Here is a 20,134-nt window from a genome sequence, read left to right as displayed (position 1 = left end):
ATCTTGTCTCCTGATTGGTCTTCTGGTCAGCTGTTCCAGTTCCCTGCTTGTAACCCTTTACAGGTAGAGGAGACATTAACCCTTAACAATCTGTTTATGACAGCTCATAACTCCAAATAAAATATAGTTGGAATTCACAAGAAACAGATGCTAAGCTGTGAAAGGTATTCTTCCAGAGACATCTGGCTGATTGGTACGTTTCACTAGCAGTAATGCCAATGGGTCAGAAATTGCCTCTGTGTATGCCCCAGGGTTAGATTATGGATGAGTTTTGCTTACTGTAGCTTTAGCTTTTTGTCCTTTGACTAACCTTACATCCAAATCTTTATAGAAGTGAATGTACTGTACAAATCGCCCATGAGATCGAGATTTAGAGCCTGAAGGTTTAATAAGGTGTTTGTCAATGAGCTTATTTTGTGTATGTATTTTGATTTCACTGTTACCTAGATCAGAGTTTGCAGCCATGCACATGGCCAGGTTTCTTTGCCAAAGACAACCCTGGATATGTCTAAATCATGGTACAAATTTATATATATTTTCGAAACACTACTGAGTAATCAGCTCCTTAATCATAAACACATCTTATGGCTACAATTATAGCCCTACCATGGAAAAATCGTTAAAAGGACATCATTTTCGTGGAAGCTCAAAGATAGTCTTTCATTTTAGTTTTTAGTTTTCTATTGCATTTACCAAGCTGTGTGTAAATGGTGGTGTATGTCATATAATTTCAAAAATTATGATGTCAACAAAGTGTTAAAACTAAAGAGTTGTGTTGTGTGTATGTTTGTGTGATATTTCAGTCATAATCATGATTATTATTACATAAAAGGTCATACCTAAATGAAAGCTGATGGTTGTTTAGCACTACATATGCAGGTATAAATAGCCCTCATTATTATGACCTTTTTGCCTAACATTTTATAGAAATTCTGAGCAAAATATGGCCAAAATCACTTCATATTGGACTTTTTTTGGTAGGTTTTCAAAATACTTGATCTGCAAAGAGCAAACTCTAGTCAGTTATTTCTTTTTATTGATTAGCATGAAAGAATATCCTCTTCCCAGCATGTAATTAAACATAGCATGTGCTTAAATCCAAACCTATTCAGCAAACCACTTTTTTAAGTTCCCATTTTTCATGGGTAAGGCACTTAAATGGCACTTAGGAGATCTGGATTCAATTCTCATCTTTACCCAATGCTTGCTGTGTGATCATAGTATCTCTCTGTGCCTCAGTTCCCCATATGTAGAATGGAGACAATTGCACTTTCTGCCACTCTTTTTGTAATTTCCTTAGGCAGGGACTGTCTCTTACTATGTGCAGTGCCAGAGGGAAAAGGACTGTGATCTTGGTTGAAACTTCTAGGCACGAATAATAATAAATAATAATAATAGAGAAGTTTCTTGTCCTTTGGAGATTTATTTTGTTTTAGACTATTATGCAGTGGAACTGTTTTACCAGGGCAAACACCCAAATCAACAAGTCTGTAAGCCTATCTCCTAGGATGGCAGCACTTCCTCATTTTGCCAGACCAATAAATGAGCTAAGGCATTTCTGGTTTCCAGAAAGTTAAGATGTACGCTCCCCACATCCTCCCATTTATAAAATTCATTTTATCTGGTCTCAGAGTTATCTGGTCTCTTCAAGGTTCACTGGATTGAAGAACCTTTAAAATATATTAGAAAAAGTTAGTGTGCCGGCTAGCTCAGTCTTTCTAGCCCTAGGCCATGGCTACACTTACAGCTGTACAGCGCTGGGAGTTACAGCTGTCTTTGTACAGCTGTGTAGGGAAAGCGCTGCAGTGTGGCCACACTGACAGCTAAAAGCGCTGCAGTGTGGCCACATTTGCAGCATTTGCAGCGCTGTTGGGAGTGGTGCATTATGGGCAGCTATCCCAGGGTTCAAGTGGCTGCAACGTGCTTTTCAAAAGAGGGGGGTGGGGTGGAGTGTGACAGGGAGCGTGGGGGAGACAGACAGAGTGGATTTTTGGAGGTGACACCGTATCAGCTCCCTGCCTTGCAAGTTCTAAGGACTGGAAGATACACAGCACCAATCTTCAATCATTTTAAAAGTTTCAACCCCTTCCCCCACCCCTCTCTTATTCACTAAATGCAAATAGCCTTCAGACTAGATAAGCAGCTGCTCCAAAATGGACTCCTCCCCCCCACCCCCCGTTGCTTCTCTCCTCAAGCAAGCACTATCAAGTTGTGAACATTCCAAAGAAATTCCCCTGCCTGCCTCTGCTCAAGCAAATGAGCTTTGTTTGTTTTTTAGATAAGCAGCTCCAGGAGCCCGGAGTTCACAACAAAACAGCAGAGTGGCTGAACAGGCATTCTGGGATACCTCCTAATATCCTGGAGGCCAATTACAGTGCTTTTGGTGACCACATTTGCGGAGCAGCGCTGCATCACCAGCGCTGCAATCCTTATACCCGAGGCAGAGCAGGAGTACAGCCAGTGCTGCAGCCAGGGAGATGCAGCGCTGTATGTGCCTTGCAAGTGTGGACGGTGAGTAAGTTGCAGCACTGTACACCCACCACCAGCACAGCAACTCTCCAGTGTAGCCAAGGCCCTAGAGTCTCGGTATTAAGTAAATGATCACAAGGGCTGGGTTTGCAACACATCCTTGCTTTTGCTGTTTGCCAATTAATTTGGAATGAAATATGTTTACTTCTGGGTCACAGATAAGCCTGATGTATATGAACTGTCCATAAAAAGTAAAATCTTCATTTGAAATGTCTATCTTCCGGTCACTATACAGGCTGGAGCTGAAGCTACATTCAGCGTCTGCCTGAATGTCTAATAGGACTTGAAACAGAATAAAATGGTATAGGTGTGCTGAAACCACTCAGAATATTTACAGAAGACAGCAGAACTCAAACTATCAGACACTTTGATAAATCTGTCTTGTCTTATCATATATAGGTGTTTATATATCATTCATCACCACAGAATCCGAGAGAGAAATCCTGGCCTCACTAAAGTAAATGGAAAAAATTTCATTGACTTCAATGGAGCCAGGATTTCACCCCGAGTATTTTGGAAAGCAATCTTAACCAAAATAATTATAGTTTCCCTCCCTGCTTCCCTAAGGCAATTGGGACTATTGTGGTATGAGGGAGAGATTCTTTTATTCTCTCTTTTTTATCCTTCTCTTAGAGTGACCAGATGTCTCGATTTTATAGGGACAGTCCTGGTATTTGGGGCTTTTTTTATATGGGCTCCTATTACCCCCCATCCCCTGTCCCTATTTTTCACATTTGCTATCTGGTCACCTTACTTTCTCTTCTGTCTGTCCTTTCATTCCTGTCTTCTCTTTTTCCTCTTCTTCCACCACCTACATTCTTCATTGCTGTTTTCCTGGCAATTGTGAGAAGGGTAAAACAAATAAATGAATCTTCTACTTCACTTAGAAGGCAGTAAAATTTGGTCATTCAAAGCCTTGGAATGGTTGCTGAGAAAGCCATGCTCTGTGCCATTCTGGAATTCACCATCAAGGGTGACAGTTTCATTCTTCCTGGGGAACTTTGCTGTTGAGGCCTGTCCCTGCACCACTGCAGTCAGTGGGAGTTTTGCCGCTGAGTTCAATTTGATCATTCCCTGTAATAGCTTGAGGAATAAGATTGGGCCTCACTTTTAATTTATTAAACATCTATGAAAATGTTTTGAAAATGAAATGTGAGGTGAGAGTATTAGTTCTCTACTCCTTTCTCTTTGTGTCCTTTCCCAGCTTCTGTTGATCATATCTGTCCTTGATAGATCAAGGTCAAGATGACATGCTGTTGAATAAACATGATTTTGGTGTTTTAATTCCATATTAGAAAAGTCATATCTTAGAAATGTCACTTTATTCTTACAGCTCTTTCAAACATTTGATTGGAGGTCTGGATGATGTTTCCAACAAGGCCTATGAAGATGCAGAAGCAAAAGCAAAGTAAGTGACAACTAATGATTTTTGGCTTTAATCTCAATGTATTGCCTGCCCCCCGTGTTTTTAATTGAAATCAAATCAAGAATTTTTTTTAAACATACACTTCTTATCACATAATACTGTAACATAGGAAGGGAAATGTCTGATAGGAAATAAAAGAAATATAGTATAATGCTTTAATCTAAAGAGTTTAATTTTAAAAGTGGTTGGCAAATAGCTGTTATGAAATATTTTAAGGTAGGAAATAATGTATGTAAATTCTAAACTGATAAAAAAACTTGATAACAAAGATATTACTGCAATAGAAATTATTGATATATTTTGGGCTATTTTCAAACAGTCCTGAGTTTTTGAAACCTTATGAAATAAAATATGTTCTGTAAAAGAAAAAAGGTTGAAGAGGAGAAAGTAGAGTAGTTTTTTAATGATACAGTTACTTTGTTATGGAGTAATGTTTCAATCCAAAATACTGCCTTAAAGTATTCCTTCTAGAACTTAAGACTAGTTTTTAATCATTTTAAAATGTTTTAAATAATAAAGGTGCTAACAAATAGAAACAAGAGCTGCAACAGTTCCCACTTGGTCAACATCCTGTGCTTAATAGACAGACTTCTATATGTTTAGATTTGAGGGATGGAATCCATGAAGGTAGTTAGGTGTTGCAATGCTGAGCACCTTAGGTGCCTAGAAAATTCATAGGAACAGGTCTGATTCACAAAGCCTAGTGAGGCTTTCCCTTATGGGGAGAGAAAGGCATCTTTGAATGTGATCCACAAAATCCAGCATGCTAGGTGGCTCCCTGCCTACACTAGCCAATGGAAGATGACAATGTGCTAAAGAGTGGCCCTTTCTCGGAGATAGGCTTCTAAGTCCAGGCTATAGTGAGACACCTAGTTTGCTGCAGACCCACGGACAGGAATCTCTTTCCTGACTTATGTGCCTAAATAGTTTCTTGCAAGAATAATTTAGGTGTCAGCATAGAGGAGGAGGTGACGGTTGTGTCCAACTTTATAACTTTTGGTCCAGTGGTTAAAATACTCACCTGGGATATGTGATACCCACACTCAATCAGGGCCAGCTTTAGGCGAATTTGCCCAATTCCCAGGAATTGGGCCCCACGCCTTAGACACCTTTTTAATTCTTTTTCTTTACTCACCCAGCAGTGGTCCGCTCCAGGGTCTTCTTCGGCATTTCAGCGGGGGGGGGGGAGGGGGGCTGTCCTTCGGTGCCGCAGAAGACCTGGAGCGGATCCCGTGCCACCGAAGTCCCGGTCCGCTGCCGCATATTCGAATCAGGCCCCGCAGTTAATAAAGCCAGCCCTGTATTCAATTCCCCCCTTCCTGGCAGAGGGGGGCAAAAGATTTGAACAGGGAAGTCCAACCTCTCAAGAGAGTGCTTTGACTACTGAACTATGGGATGTTCTGATCTGGGGCTCCCTTGGTCTCTCCTGTTGAAGCACTCTGGTTAATCAGTAAAGAGTGATTGAGGAGTTACCCTCTGTAGTCCCCTTGTTAGGACACCCACCAAGTTTCACACATCCCAAGTGAGCACTCTAACCACTAGTCTAAAGGTTATAAAGTGGGTGGCAGCACCACCATCACCTCCTACTCTTCTTCTGGACAGCCTTTGAATAGGGCCCAGTCCACCAGTTAGTGTGCCCAGCGGGCACTACCCAGCAGGGCCGCACAGAGGATTCAGGGGGCCTGGGGCAAAATGATTTTGAGGCCCCTTCCATAAAAAAAAGTTGCAATACTATAGAATGCTATATTTTCATGGGGGCCTGGGGCAAATTGCCCCACTTGCCCCCCTCCCCTCCCCAGGCAGCACTGCTAACCAGATTCAGCTCCTAGAGCAAGTAAGGTAAATGAACGACTGTCTTCCTGGTTCATGAATCATTCTGGGGCTTAGCAGGAGGTATGTGTCCAGGTACCTAGAATTAGGCAGCAATGCATATGCCCAGAGGAAAAACCTTAGGCACCAAATGAGTTTAGGCACCTACAGAGTTCAGCAGGAGTTGTACGGCTTACAGTAGGGACTTAGGCACCTAATTATCTTTGTGGATTTCACCCTAAACCTTTAGCTGGTCTGGTAAGCCTGGAATATCCTTCTTAACACTTCGGAATAAATGAATAAAATCAAGATTTGCTCAGATAAAGGTTAATATTGACTTCAAACACAAATGGCTCTAAGTCAAGAATAAATTAAAGAGAAACTGAAGCTATTGTATAAAAATCTGATGTTTTCTCTTTTGCAGATCTTTTTACAATTACCTCATTAAGGAAGGGAAGTGATTAGATATTAGGGTTCTTCTGAGACTCAAACAGTTGAAAAATGTGACTATCCTAGCCTTTCAGTTCTGTTGGCCTAAATTAAAGGTTACTACTAAAATATACATAGTGGTTTCGCATTAGTCTTTGGGACCTTAAGGGATTCTGTATGAAGAATTTATAGTTTTATTGTAGAGAGAAAAGGAAAGAAACTAAATATTATTAGTTTTAGAAGAATTTAAACGCAAAATTCTTCTATCATATAAGAAGTCTGTGTCCCATTTTCAGTGTCTTGCATTAATTTTGGTAATGCTGGAGTGTACCAACAGAATAAAGAGACATTTTCTGTTTATCACTTCGAACACCTTTTTTAACCTATTGCACCTCTCTACCAAGTTACTTTTCTCCTCATTGCAGAATTATGGCCCCTTAACAAAATATATAGAACTTCATCCTGGATTCCTTAAATAAATAAAACTCTCATTGCTTTCAGTGGAAATCTGGAGTGCAGAAGAAATGTTGAATCAGACTTGAAGTGATGATTTTGCAGCAGATAACTAGACATGCCTCCTAATTTTATTTTAATGGTCAGTAGCAGCTTATACAAAGACCAATTTTAAGAAGTTACATGTAGTCCAGTAAACTAACCACAGGCAACTAAACATTGTTTTGGAAAGAGAGAAAGAGTTACTAATATGCCATGTCAGTGCTACTATTTAGATTTCCAGAGGAATAATGTGGGGAGAAAACTTGGTAAGACTGGGGATTTGCTGAGTAATATAACTCCATTATTGTATACACAGCCCTTGTAAGACCTTCACTTTCTAATTCATTAGCAGCTAGTATAAGCTGAAAAAAGGTAATGCACTCTCTTCATCACTTCAGAGAAAATCCTCTCAGGTTTACGTCATTTTAAGCCATGTTTCTGATATGCAGTATGTGCTCCTCAGCTACTGAGGTGAGGTAGGTGGGTGGATGTGGTCTAAAATCTAAACAGATTCAATTACATCAATATGCACATCAACATAAATATCATGCAAGAAAGTATTTTTAATGTCCATTGACCTTATGATCACTTGGCTTATTTAGCCCTAATCCTAGTAAAACTCCCAGTGACTTTACCAGATATTTTGCTTGAGAAAGCACTGCAGAATTGGACCTCTTGTGGAGCAACCCATTTTTTTAGAAGCTAGAATGTCAGTAGATAGCTTTAAATTCTGCTATACTTCTATCTTGTGCTTTTCCTTGTTTATTTTTTATTGTCCAATATTTCACACAATGAGAAAGGTGAGGCAGAAGATTCCTAATGTTAGAAAGACCTTAATTAGTTGGTCAGTTTCACAGTAAGGAGAGCGGACAAGCTGTTATGGCACCTTCTAGGTCCTTACCTGCAGCTTTACAAGTCAGGGGTTAGCCCTTGCATACAATCCCAAGGTGCCAGAGTCAGCAATCATGCCATTGCCTCCCACAGTGACATTCTGACTTAAAAAAAGCAGAAGTCACCAGGGACGTCTATCTTTACAAAGGTTATAAAGGAAAATGTTCTTTCAAAAGATATGGCCTTTATTAGTTAAATACCACATTTGGATTTCCTTCACTTCTTGAAAGCAATTGCCTGGAAAAGGTATGAATAAAACAGTAGAAATGACTGAAAAGCTATGAGTAAAAGGAGAAATTTTGGAACCTGCTTCATCACTCAACAGTTGTCATATCTATGTCTCACAAGATAAAATTCCTCTTGGAGAAAATCTACTTGGCAGAAACTTTAACTTAGATTATTTTTCAAACAGCTCTTAATTAACTTCAGCTAATTGCCCTTCAAGGGTTTATCTTTTCAAAATTTAAGATTGTGAGGTGAAAGAGCTTGGCATATAAAGCATGAGACACAATTGTGCTTTAGCAAAGTGCTGTGTTTTGCAATAACTGAAAATTGCATAATAGTATTTTGTCACTTAGTAGTAGCAAGCATCACATTTTCCACTGTTCATGGTATATCCTAAACAGTTTTTTGAATGAATAAGGTTTACTACATAACCTTACATCAGGTCTATCAAAGATGGTTCACTAAAAGATCAGAAATTCAGCAAGCATCATTGTAAACTATAAATAGTAAGGACCTCCTTCTAATAGGTGTTGACCACCCTCAACTTCAATTCAACTGAACATCATATCTTATTGATGTCTGCCATTATTTGCTATATAATTATGATAGATTTTAGCAGCTCAAAAAGCCAACAGGTTTTAATATTTTAACCACACTGTTTTATTATTTCAATGCATACTCTGCCTTCATGTAATTAATACATTTATTAAGCCAAGTGGAATAGAAAATGTGAAAACTATAAATATTGTTTCTGATGTATTAGCGATAGGCTGGTAACCCAGTAACACATTTTATTTACCATAATCACAGTCGAACCCTCAAGCCCTCTGAGTGTCTCCTTGGAGTGTCCAGCCTCTGGTCCACTGAACACTCACAGTATTCAGATTCACCGCTTCCAAAGAAACAGTACAGTTTCCCAGTTCTACTTCCGATCACTGTTCCACTTAACACACAGCACTTAGACATGTTTACAGTGATTTAATGTATAAAGTTTCATTAGTTTATTTTGCAAAGCATGGAGATTCAAGTAATGAAAGTATTGGGAACAAATGGTTACATAGAAAACAAAATTATAACACACATTCTTGAGCCTAAACTTAATTACCTAGTTACTCTCATGTCTTTTAGAGTTTGGCTCATCCAAAATCCTTGCAGCACTTTTTAACCAGACTTGGCTGTGATCCTCCTTTCATGTATGCTGTCAGCTTGCTTCCCTGGTGAAGGATCCAATGTGTTCCTTTGCCTTCCAAGTTATACAAGTTCTATCCTTTGTTTTCATTTATAAACAGGATACCCCCCTCCTGTTTTTGTTTGTTCCTGAAATTTTTCTCTTTCGTGTAGATTTCACAATTTTTTGACTGGCACCTGGCTTGGTATACAAATAGGTCTTCATGGTGTGGCAGACAACACACATATGATGAAACAGGGTGGTGGGTGTCTGTTACCTCCTGCCTGAAAGGAACATGTCCAAGAGACATCACCTCCTGGTGACCTTTCTTGACTCCAAGACCTTAAGAACCTAATTTTCAGTGTAGACAAATTAACTTCTTAAATATTATCCATACTGACATTTAGGAATGATTATGATGACTAGTGCGCTACTGGCTCTCAGTGGAGATCTCACATGTCATTCTTTGATGAACTATTACATCTATATCTGACCCCGAGGATTCCTGTAAAATCCTATGAACCTTCTGTGAGCTCTGCCAGTTGGCACAAAGAGGTCCCTGGGTCACAAAGGGAAGCATATATTTAACATGATTCATGTTCCCAAGAATAACAGTAATCGCAGAAGAACCACAGTGCATACTAGTGGCAGGATCCGGTTCAGCAAATGTTACATAATAAGCTGAATTATTATTCATTGTATGTAAAGAAAATTCCTAAAAAGAGAGCACCTGTTTGCCTAAATTAATTCCAGGTGGAGCCACTGCTGAAGCTCTAACAAATCCAATAGGAAACAGGTGGCTTCTAATGGAGTTATTGAAATCATATGGGGTGACAGAGTTCTTAGAACTCTATGGATTTTACATACTCTTAGAGAGAGTCTGATGCTTTTCTCCCCATCACTTCTGCTGGGTTTTTCCATGTTCCATAGATTCCTGAGGTTCTTCATATTCTACACCACTTTAACCACTATCAGGGCCAGATTAAGGCAATCTGGGTCTCTAAGAACACCACAATATGAGTCCCTCTGCAGTTTGGCCTTGTCCCTCCCTTGAGTGGCAATGGCAAGGAGTGACGCATTCCAGGCTAGAAAGATGGGTCAGCAGCAAGGGCTCACCCAGAAGCAGCAACAGGAGCAGTCCCATCTCCCCATACATAGGCAGGCTGGCAGAAGTGTACGCCACCCGTATTTTCCCCAGCAACCAGGGCATACATGCTTAGTGGGCCAAGTCCCCTGCATGCTTCTCCTCCTGTCACACAGAATCCTCTGCTGGGGTGGTGTGGTAATCTAGCCGTCCAGTCCCAGACCTGGACTTTAGTGTCCACCAGTCTGGTCCTGTCCCAAACCTGGACTTTTGCGTCCAAAGTTTGGGGGCTTACCTGAAACTCCCCCAAGCTCACTACCAGCTTGGATATTCTCGCTGCCACCAGATCAGGAATTAATCTATGGGGCCTGATCCCCCCTTTCCTCCCTCTGGTGTCCCCAACCCTCCCTTGGTGGGACACCCAGATTCCCAATCCCTTGGATGCTAAAAGCAGGGAAAATAACCCCTTCCCCCTCCTTATCAGGCTTGCCTCGCGGCTAACCTGTGTGACCCAAGAAACCAGCTTTTCTGCTTCCCTCAGGACAATGGAGATGCAAAATACCCACAGCTGGGCTCTGCCACCCCCCTTGCTCCAGGAATGAGGGAAAAACTGTAACCACCAGAGAACAGAGAGAATTCTTCGTCTCTTTCCCCGTAGTCTGCTCTTTCCCTGGACCCAAATAGGAAAATAGCCCACAGCCTGGCTTTTCCCTTTGCCTCCCTAGGAAAAGAACTTTCACAAGGTTTAAAAAGAAAGAAAATATAAAACAATCATCTTGCATTAAGAAACTCAATACAGGCTCTTGCTTATAAGAAAATATAAAGAAACAGTCTGATTTAAAAGATAGCCCAATTAAACCAGCACAACAAATTAACATACAGGTAAATACACCCCAAAGACCATCATAGCTGAATTACTTTGCGGTTCCTGGGTACTTACAGATGTTTAGAAGAAGTATTAGGAGAGAATTAGAAGAAGACTTGTTTCCTCATAGCTAAGAAAACAACAAAGACCCCGAGTATACAAATTCCCGCCCCTGACTTTAAACAATCCAGTTCTCTGATTGGTCCTCTGGTCAGGTGTTTGGTTACCCTTTCCAGGTAAAAGAAACTTAACCCTTACCATGCTTAGTGGGCCAAGTCCCCTGCATGCTTCTCCTCCTGTCACACAGAATCCTCTGCTGGGGTGGTATTGATGGGGGCCCCCAGGCAGTGTGTCATGAAATTAACACCCAATTGAGATACATGCAGCAGTTCACCTCTTCTCTCAGAGCTATTGTTCCTGACTGTCTGTAGACTCAGACAGATGTTGTTTTGGCTGTGCTCAGATTCCTTTTTAAAGTTTTTGGTTTTTACAACCTTGGGGGTTTACTTTTTTAAAATTAAAACAGATTCTGCCCTCACTAGCTGATAGTAGGAGCTGTGGTCCAAGGCAGGGAAGCCTATGTCTTAATCCAGCCCTGACTAATAGCTCCCCTCATCTTTATATTAGCTATGCTTTAAGATCTTTGGTTTTAGTCATTGTCCTTTTTTCAAGGTGGGGGTGGGGTTAAATGAGCTGCATCCAAACCTATCAGTGTTTTTCTTTAACTGATGGAGTAACTGTCATTTCACCATGCCTCTTTCATCACTCCTAGCAAAATCTCATTTTTCATCCAGTTTATTGACTTATGTTTCAGTAAGACTTTTTAATTATTATTTTTGCTGATATATTTACATTTTACTAGTCAGAATTAAATTATCTCCCTGGTGTTATATATTTTCTCTTTTCTATAGGCTTTAATAATAATAATAATAATTAGTAATTATAGTGGCATTGCTATGACTTGAGCAAACATACTATGCCTGTCCTGCATTCTTTTCATTGGCTGCCTATAGAGTAGCTGGCTGTCATTAATTTAGCACCATGGGTTTTTAAGTCCCTGCTTCAGCAAAGCATGCAATTACTTAATCCACTCATATCTTAAAGTTATGAGTGTGCTTAGCTGAACTGAAACTTATTCCTAGTACTGACAGGTATCTTGTCTTTGGATTCCATCTGCTTTTTAAGGATTCCCCTCCACACACACACATTGTCTGAAGTCACTCTCGTTGTGTGAGTTTTCTAATATGGAACTCACTGGCTCCTGAAATCCATCTAATTTTTCTTGTTTTAAAAAGATAGAAGTGTTGTTTTTTTTCTTCAGTGTTGCTTTTAGAATCACTGCTGTTTTTATTATTTATTTATTATCTATCTTTATTACCTTCCTTTGCAATCTTTTCTTTCCTTTTGTTTTTTATTAGACCTTCCTCATTTGTTTTTGTATGTTTGAAAGATAAAAAGAAGGTATTTTATTAGGTTTTCATTATAGTGCCTTGCTGGAGTCACAGGGGAAGGGAGAGCAATGGCTGCATTCAGTGAAACACGTAACCAAAAAAGGCAATTACTATTTAACTAAACCTAAATAATGGCAAGCTATTAACACAAACTAATAGTTGTATTTCAAGGTTAAGGCTCACAGTCTGGTTTTCACTCATGGATCCTCAGGAAACTTAAAATTTGGAACTCTTTTTGAAAATTTAGGCTTTAATTCTTTGTACTTGGGGACATTTAGGGCCCTCATAAATGATCTGGTGTATCTGTTTGTGTACACAAATGAATTTGTGAATTCAAAGGTGCACATTCTGTGCACTCCCGTAAAGGTTGGAATCTGCCTCCACCTTCTTGCTCAGAGGAAGGTACAGGGATGCAATGGGCCTGCCAGAAGGAGTGACTGGTAGCCCCTAGGAATAATTCCAGTTACGTCAGCCAGGATTCTATCTGGGGACTCCAGCTGCTGTGTGGCCCATCAGCTCACCCTCAATTCATATGAGGTCATGTAGGGCAAAATCTAGCCCCAAATGGGCAATTGTCTGTTCAAGTGCCTCATTTGTGCAAATGGGAAGGGTCTGCATATGCAAACTGAATTTTCAAGTGCATTTTTGCAAACCATATGAAAATATGGCCCTTTAATATACAGTGTTAGCAGTCCACGGATTTTGTAGTGAATACTAGCAGAATGTTATCAACTACAGTATGTTAACAGAACGTTATCAATGTTATCCGTATGTATACATATTAGAAAGGGCTTTGTTTTTATGTTTTTCTTAGAAACATAAGCCTGGGAACATTTTTAGCCATGGCTGAAAATCAGCTTTTTAGAATCAAGTTCAAAAATAGGAACTATGTGCCAATTAAAGAGAATAATTTAATTAGGACCTTATGTTTTTACTAAGCCTCAAATATTATCTGAAATAATAGACTTACTCATGGGATCAGGAGTTTCTCTATTATAAAAATTATTTTCTGGCTCATGGCAGTGCAAATATTTAGACAGTTTGAGCATGTGGAAACCATTTTTTCAACTTGGCTGAAGGCAGTGCCAGAATGTACACACACACAAGTGGAGCCTACAAGTTCAAAAAGAGTGTTAATGCTATCAAAGCAGGATTTTCAGTTTCCTTTTTCAGGTCATGCAAACAATGAAAGTCACTCTCCTAATCAGTTAGTGTAGTGGAGAAGAAATCTTGTTTGGCCATAGCTGTTAAAAAAAAAAAAAGCGTACTACAGACATTTTATTAACTAAAATTTTATGACAGTTTTAAATATATTAACACTCTGAAATGCATATTGAATACAGTGTTGTAAATGATAGATTTTAAAGTATTTGGGAAACTGAGGGATTTTTTCTTTTCATTATGGAGCTTAGAATGTAACAGGATGATCTGGACCTCAATTATTTGTGGCTTTTAAGTTGTAGCCCACTGTTAACTGTAGTTTTTATCCTAGTATATCAGTAGGATTTCTTGTTAAAATTGATTTAATCAATAGGCATATATGTGGAGACAGAGAAAAAAGGAATGGAATTGTCAAATTATTTTAAAAGATAAGACCACATCACAATATATTACAGTATGGTCATTCTTGACTGTGTGTAGTGAGGGTTGCAAAATAAAGTTTTTCCTTTTTAAATCGGAAGACATTGCATATTTTAAGGCTGTTATTCATGAAAAGGCTTACACCATTTATACTGTGTTTGAAATTCTTGTGTGTCATATACGGGCGCAACAGCAAACTCTTCGGATGCAAAGAAAAGTTAGGAAGAATAGTAAGAAGCCAGTATGGCTCCATCAGGAGCTCTTTAATGACCTGAAAATCAAAAGGACCCTAACAAAAAGCGGAAACATGGAAAACTTGTGAAGGTTGAGTACAAAAGAATAGCATGAACATGTAGGGACAAAATCAGGGAGGCTAGAGCACAAAATGAATTACACCTTGCAAGGGATATAAAAGGTGGTAAGTTCTATAAACACATTAGGAGAAAGACAAAGATGAAAGTAAGTGTAGGCCCTCTATTAGTGGAGAAGGAGAGCTAATAACAGTTGAGATCAAGAAGGCTGAGGTATTTTAATGTCGATTTTGCTTCAGTCTTCATTAAAAAAGTAATTTGTGACCACATACTTAAGGCAATCAATATTAACAACAAAGGAGAAGGAATGCAAACCAAAATAAGGAAAGAACAGGTTAAAGATAGGTTAGATGTATTCAAGTCAGCAGGTCCTAATGAAATTCATCCTAAGGTACTTAAAAAACTAGCAGAAGGAATCTTTGAACCGTTAGTGATTATTTTTCAGAACTCATGGAGAACAGGTGAGGTCACAGGGACTGGAGGAAAAGCAAACATAGTACCTTTAAAATGGGGAAAAAAGCAGACCTGGGGAATTGTAGACCAGTTATTGTACCTTACATACCAGGAAAGATACTGGAACAAATTAAGTGATAATAGGCTCATAAGTAATAGCCCACATGAATTTGTCGAGAAGAAATGACAAACCAACCTCATTTCTTCTTTGACGGGGCTACTGACATAATGACTGCCCTGCACTTTTAAGTGCAGGAGCTGGGGAGCTTGGCTAGCTGGCCGAATGAAGGCAACAGTGCTTTATGGCTGGGCATGGTGGGGTGATGAAAACTGTTGCAAAAGGGGACAGCATGGTTGCTGACTCATCCCCTAGGAATGCAGGGTTTAAAAGGGGCAGCCCTGCGCCTAAAGCTCCCTTTTACATGGAACAGTCTGAAGCAGGACCTACCCTGCCTCCCCTTTATGTGGTAGAATACCAGGTTTGGTCAAGACCGGCTGTGGGCATTATGCTAGCCACCCTTTTTTAGGGGGGCTGGGAAGGAATGTTTCCCTTACTACCATATTGGCTTGGGTGCAGTTGCGGTTTCTTGCTTTCCCCACAGCAGGTTCAGGAAGGGCTCTGTTCATGCATGGCACGAAGGGCGGTAGGCTCTATGTTGCAACTCATTATTTAAGTGTAGGACAGATGTCCAGTGCAGGTATTCCATAGTAGGGGTATAGAATGACTTGATCAATGGTTTGGAAAAGGACTTAAAAAGAAGTGTTCATGAAAGGAAGGAACAGTGGGTGGTTGGGGACTCCTATGATTGATACATCAGGGAGCCAACCCCTCATTTTTACAGCCTACCTTAACCATCCTACAACGGGGGGTGGATGGTGATGTCTTGGCAATGGATTTGCTGGAGGGACCTGGAAGGAAAAAGAGGGGGGAGCTGGTGGGAGCCCCTCTGGGTATGGTAAGGTCCCAGCAATAAATTTGCTGGAGGGACCGGGATGGAAAAAGAGAGGGAGCTTGTAAAAGCCCCCTTTCCCCCAAGTAATTACAGAATAAACATGGGGTTACCTGTACTGTACGCTCTTGTCTGCCGGGTAGTTCCGGAAATCTAATAATAAAGTTGTAGCCTTATTAAACCCATGTTAAATTTCTCCTGCCCTTCTTTTGGTTTAGCCAGACAATGGATAGAAGGGTAGAAGACATAATATCTCTTGTGGTGGGAGATTCTCAGATAAATCTTTAAAATTAGAGTTTTAACTCTTTTTATTCAGTCAATTTTCTGACATTTCTTCAGTTTCATTAGTGTTTAATAGGTATTGAAATTGTTTTTAACAAGTCCAAACACTCCTGTTCTTTATATAAAGGGTTTTAATTCACCAATGCTCATTTAAAATTAAATATTTCTTTGAATCTTTAGTGTAAATTGTTAGTAAAGAAGTTGTTGATTCTCTATAACATCTTTTGGAGAGATGATAATTCTTGTTTTCCTGAGCTGGATGAGGTAGTTACTTGAACACTGTCAGTGATCATTTAATTCTGTATTAGTATGCATATTCTACACTTACACAGCTTCTTGTATTATTAATCAGATTAGCAAGGTCATTAGATTCCAGGTGAATCCATGAAGCATTTTATCATTTACATAGCAATGTTGTTAGGAAATTATATTAGGAACTAACATATTTGCAAGTATGCATTTCACAAAGGTATTTGCCATTTCAACATTTAAGAAATAAACAAAAGTTTAAAAATATTTCCAGCTACACATATATTTCCTAAAGTTTTAAGGACACAATCAGAGCTTTTGCTTGCAAAGTGGGGTTGATAGAGGCCCACTTTACCCAGAGGTTTCATTGCTCTGATAATACATCTCTATACTCCTTTTGCAATTTAATGCATAAAGAAGATCCTCACATTCTTTTACAGGATGTGACCAGGTTGCCTTTTCTACGACCCCTTGTGGCTCATCAAGGTATAATTTGGTCTGTCGGTAGGACACTGTCTCTGTGAGGTGCAAGATAGCACTGCTTTAGCATTCCTGCCGAGGTACATTTCACTCCTGCCACTTCAGGGATGTTAAGGTCCAAAGGAAATCTGGAACACAAAATAAGCACAACTCAACAGGGTCATCTGACAAACCTTTAGTGGAAACCCCCCCTTCTATTCCAGGCTTGCTTCTAAACAGTCCATGCTTCCACCCACAGGGTCTGATTGTCCCTTCTAGCTGAGGCTCATTCTTCCAGCAGTCTAACCTAATCTCTGGGCAGCAACTAGACTTCTCTTCATTCAAGAGAAGCAGAAGTCTGCTCTCCTTCCTGGTCAGCCCTGCATTAGTCTAGGTGTCCTCCTTTTAACTCCCCTCTCCACATCTGATATTTGTTGCAAGTGTAGTAGGACAGAGCCAGTTGGATCCAGGGGCTCTTATTAACCTCTTCATTGCCAGTGTGGAGCCTATCTGCCTTATCATGCAGGACCAGGTCTTTCCTAAAACATTTTCCTTTACAAAGTTTGTTTTCTTGAGATCGGTATCTTGTTCAAGAGGGAGGTGTCCTGATCTAGATGACAATCTCTTTGTTTATCTCTTTAACTCAGGCTCTTTAGAGTTACAATCTGTTTGTTATAGCAATTAAACTTCTATTAAATATTTTGTGCAAAGCAAAAATTTTAATAACCGATACATCTTTTAAACATAGCACAAAATAAAATAATATAGAAGTTGAAGCAAAGTAAAGTTAGAAAAGCTGCCTCTTAAAGTTTGTATAAACACACTCTATTGACCATAAACAGTATTACAACCATGGAGGTGTTATCTTCCTGACGTTTGCTTGCCTTTAGGTTGCCAGAAAGCAGAAGCCTTTTGTGATTTCATCTGAATAATTTATAGCATAACTAAAATGTGTGGAGGTATTTTTCTTGCCCTGCATACTTGTAGCTAATATTCAGTAAAGACCCAGATAGGTTTGTAAAATATCATTTTTGCATTAATATTGATGCGTCACAAGGCCCATACTAGTTTAGAAATGAAGAAATGAATCTTCAGCACAAGGGTTTGTGAAGACCATGAATAGAATTCTGGAGAAAATAGAAAATATTGCTATAAAATTGAGACTTGAAGAGTGCCATTGATCCATATGTATCCCACAACAAGTCCACTGCTATGTATATTTGTTTATATAAAGTAATCGGAAACATATGACCATACTTTGAACATTTGTCTAAATTACCTTTTTTTTGGAACAATTTCCCATGGGTTAATGCAGGGTTTCTCAAACAGGGGTCGCCGCTTGTGTAGGAAAGCCCTGCAGGCGAGGCTGGTTTGTTTACCTGCCCCGTCTGCAGGTCCGGCCGACTGCAGCTCCCACTAGTGAATGGGAGCTGCTGGAAGCAGTGTGGGCCGAGGGACTTACTGGCCGCCGCTTCTAGCATTTCCCATTGGCCCGGAGCAGTGATCCTCAGCCAGTGAGAGCCACGATCAGCCAGACCTGTGACCAGAGCAGGTAAACAAACCGGCCCGGCCCGGCCTGCCAGGGGCTTTCCCTACACAAGCGGCGACCCCTGTTTGAGAAACCCTGTGTTAATGTCAAGAATATTATACTGATCCAGTTAAGGTCCTTACAGTTTTGCGTAATAATCTTGGGAGGAAATAGTAGCTCAAAGCAGGGGACCTTCAGCATAGATCTCTTCTGTACCAGAACTCAGCTCAGCACTACTGAGGAAGGCTTTAAGCCACGTTTTCATTCACCCAAACTCTGGGATTGTATATTTGTCCCCCAGAACAATTTAGAGCAGTCTCAACACTCTTCTAAATTGCACCAGTTTGTAATCAACCCTGTGTTGGTCTTACACTATCAGGGATCAGCGAGGTGCTGAGTACTCTAACTTTACTTCCTCTCATTACTAGGACTTAATTTAGAGTACAGGGGACATAAAGCAGCCTCCCTAGAGGCCAGAATATGGCCTGTTCCACTTATTTTCTCTATAGAATGCCCTGCACACCTAAAGTTGCCAATTTTGGTTGGACATTTTCCTGGCGGTTTTATCACATAACATAATTTTTAATTAGAGATTAGTCTTCTTATGTCCTGGAGACTCCAGGACAATCCTGGAGGGTTGGCAACCCTTTGCACACCTGTAGTGCTGCAAATGTCAAATACTAATAACTGTCAATACGTTGTCATTAAAACTCTTTACTGATGCTTTCAAGTTACATTTTAAGAGTTGCTGATTTCAGAAATGCGAGGGTGCTAGAAATATCCCCAGGATCATTTGCCATTTCCCTTATAAAGACTCTAGCAGTTATTGAAACTAATGGGAAATAGATCAGGCCCCAAATTTGCCACCAAAAACTGCATACGGGGACATTAAAGAGAATGCTGAGAGAGGAGAGAAAGAAAACTACAGTCGGGGCTACTTGTCAGTCAATAGTCTGAAATCAGAATAGTCAGCCAAAGAAATGGAGCTCTCAGCCGGGGAGAATTAGTGAGCAGGGCCAGGAAGCCAAAATTTAGATAGGCATAGAACAGGACTCCTTGTTGCCCCAGCATCCTCCCTTCATTCAGGGGTGCTAGGGCTGTATGTGAAGAGCAGAGCTGAAAAGGCAGATTGGGCGGCAGCATCAGAGGGGGAAGTACATGGCAGATATTGACACATCCATTAGCTTTTCCAAATACCTGTGAAAAAGGTTAGAGCACATTAAGAAATAACTTTGTTTAACTGGAAAATGTTCACAAAGGTCTGTGTCTCTAAGTGTGATAGTTGTATCTGTGTGTGTGTTGTTTAAGTTTGTGATGTCTGTGGCTGTTTAGCTGGAGGAAAAGGGGAAAGAAGTGAGTCTGTTAGGACCAAATTTCAGAGGTGAATGAATATTAATTGTTTTCTCTGGAAAAGTTTGTAAGTCTGTTATCCAAACAGTGCATAGCAAATTCAATTGACCCCTCAATGGTAATTGCACTGAATTTGGAGACTAACGTCAGTCACTGAAGTGTGAAATAGAAGGATTTTAATCGTGCTGTAAGTGAAAAGCTCAACACAACTGTAACTACAGAGTCCAGCTGACACCTCCATTATACTAAAAGCCAAGGCACCAAATCAAATTAGTTTATCCTTTCCTTTCTTTCTCCATATTTCCCTGAAAGTTCAAATATACGTTCAATGTATTGTATTAAAGTTTTTGTCTGTAGTTCTAATTTCAGTCTACTTAAAACATAAAAAAAAAAGCTGACATCAGCATTCAACTCAATATAGGTGGGGTGGTAATTTTGCCTATGAAGTTACATTATAACAGCCTTATAAGCCTTTCGGATACTTAAAACTCTGCCATTTGATCATTTGGACTGAATTTTCCATGCCACGTGTCTCTGCTGCAGGCTGATAGTTAATTATTTTTGAAAAACTGAGCCAAAGTGGTTCAGCCATATCGTAG

The 20,134-nt window shown here is 39.9% G+C and overlaps 1 protein-coding gene across 3 annotated transcripts in view; it reads left to right on the top strand.

Annotated features, from left to right (window-relative positions):
* Window positions 1–20,134, top strand: part of PRKG1 (protein kinase cGMP-dependent 1) — a 952,768-nt gene that overhangs the window by 841,839 nt on the left and 90,795 nt on the right. For all 3 annotated transcript variants that reach the window (XM_075072659.1, XM_075072658.1, XM_075072660.1), the window contains one exon: window positions 3,863–3,937. In XM_075072659.1, the coding sequence (XP_074928760.1) occupies window positions 3,863–3,937 (75 nt within the window). The remainder of the gene's footprint in view (window positions 1–3,862; window positions 3,938–20,134) is intronic.

The sequence above is a fragment of the Chelonoidis abingdonii genome, chromosome 15 (assembly GCF_003597395.2).
Source record: "Chelonoidis abingdonii isolate Lonesome George chromosome 15, CheloAbing_2.0, whole genome shotgun sequence".
NCBI lineage: Eukaryota > Metazoa > Chordata > Testudines > Testudinidae > Chelonoidis > Chelonoidis abingdonii.
This window is presented reverse-complemented; position numbering and strand designations above follow the sequence as displayed.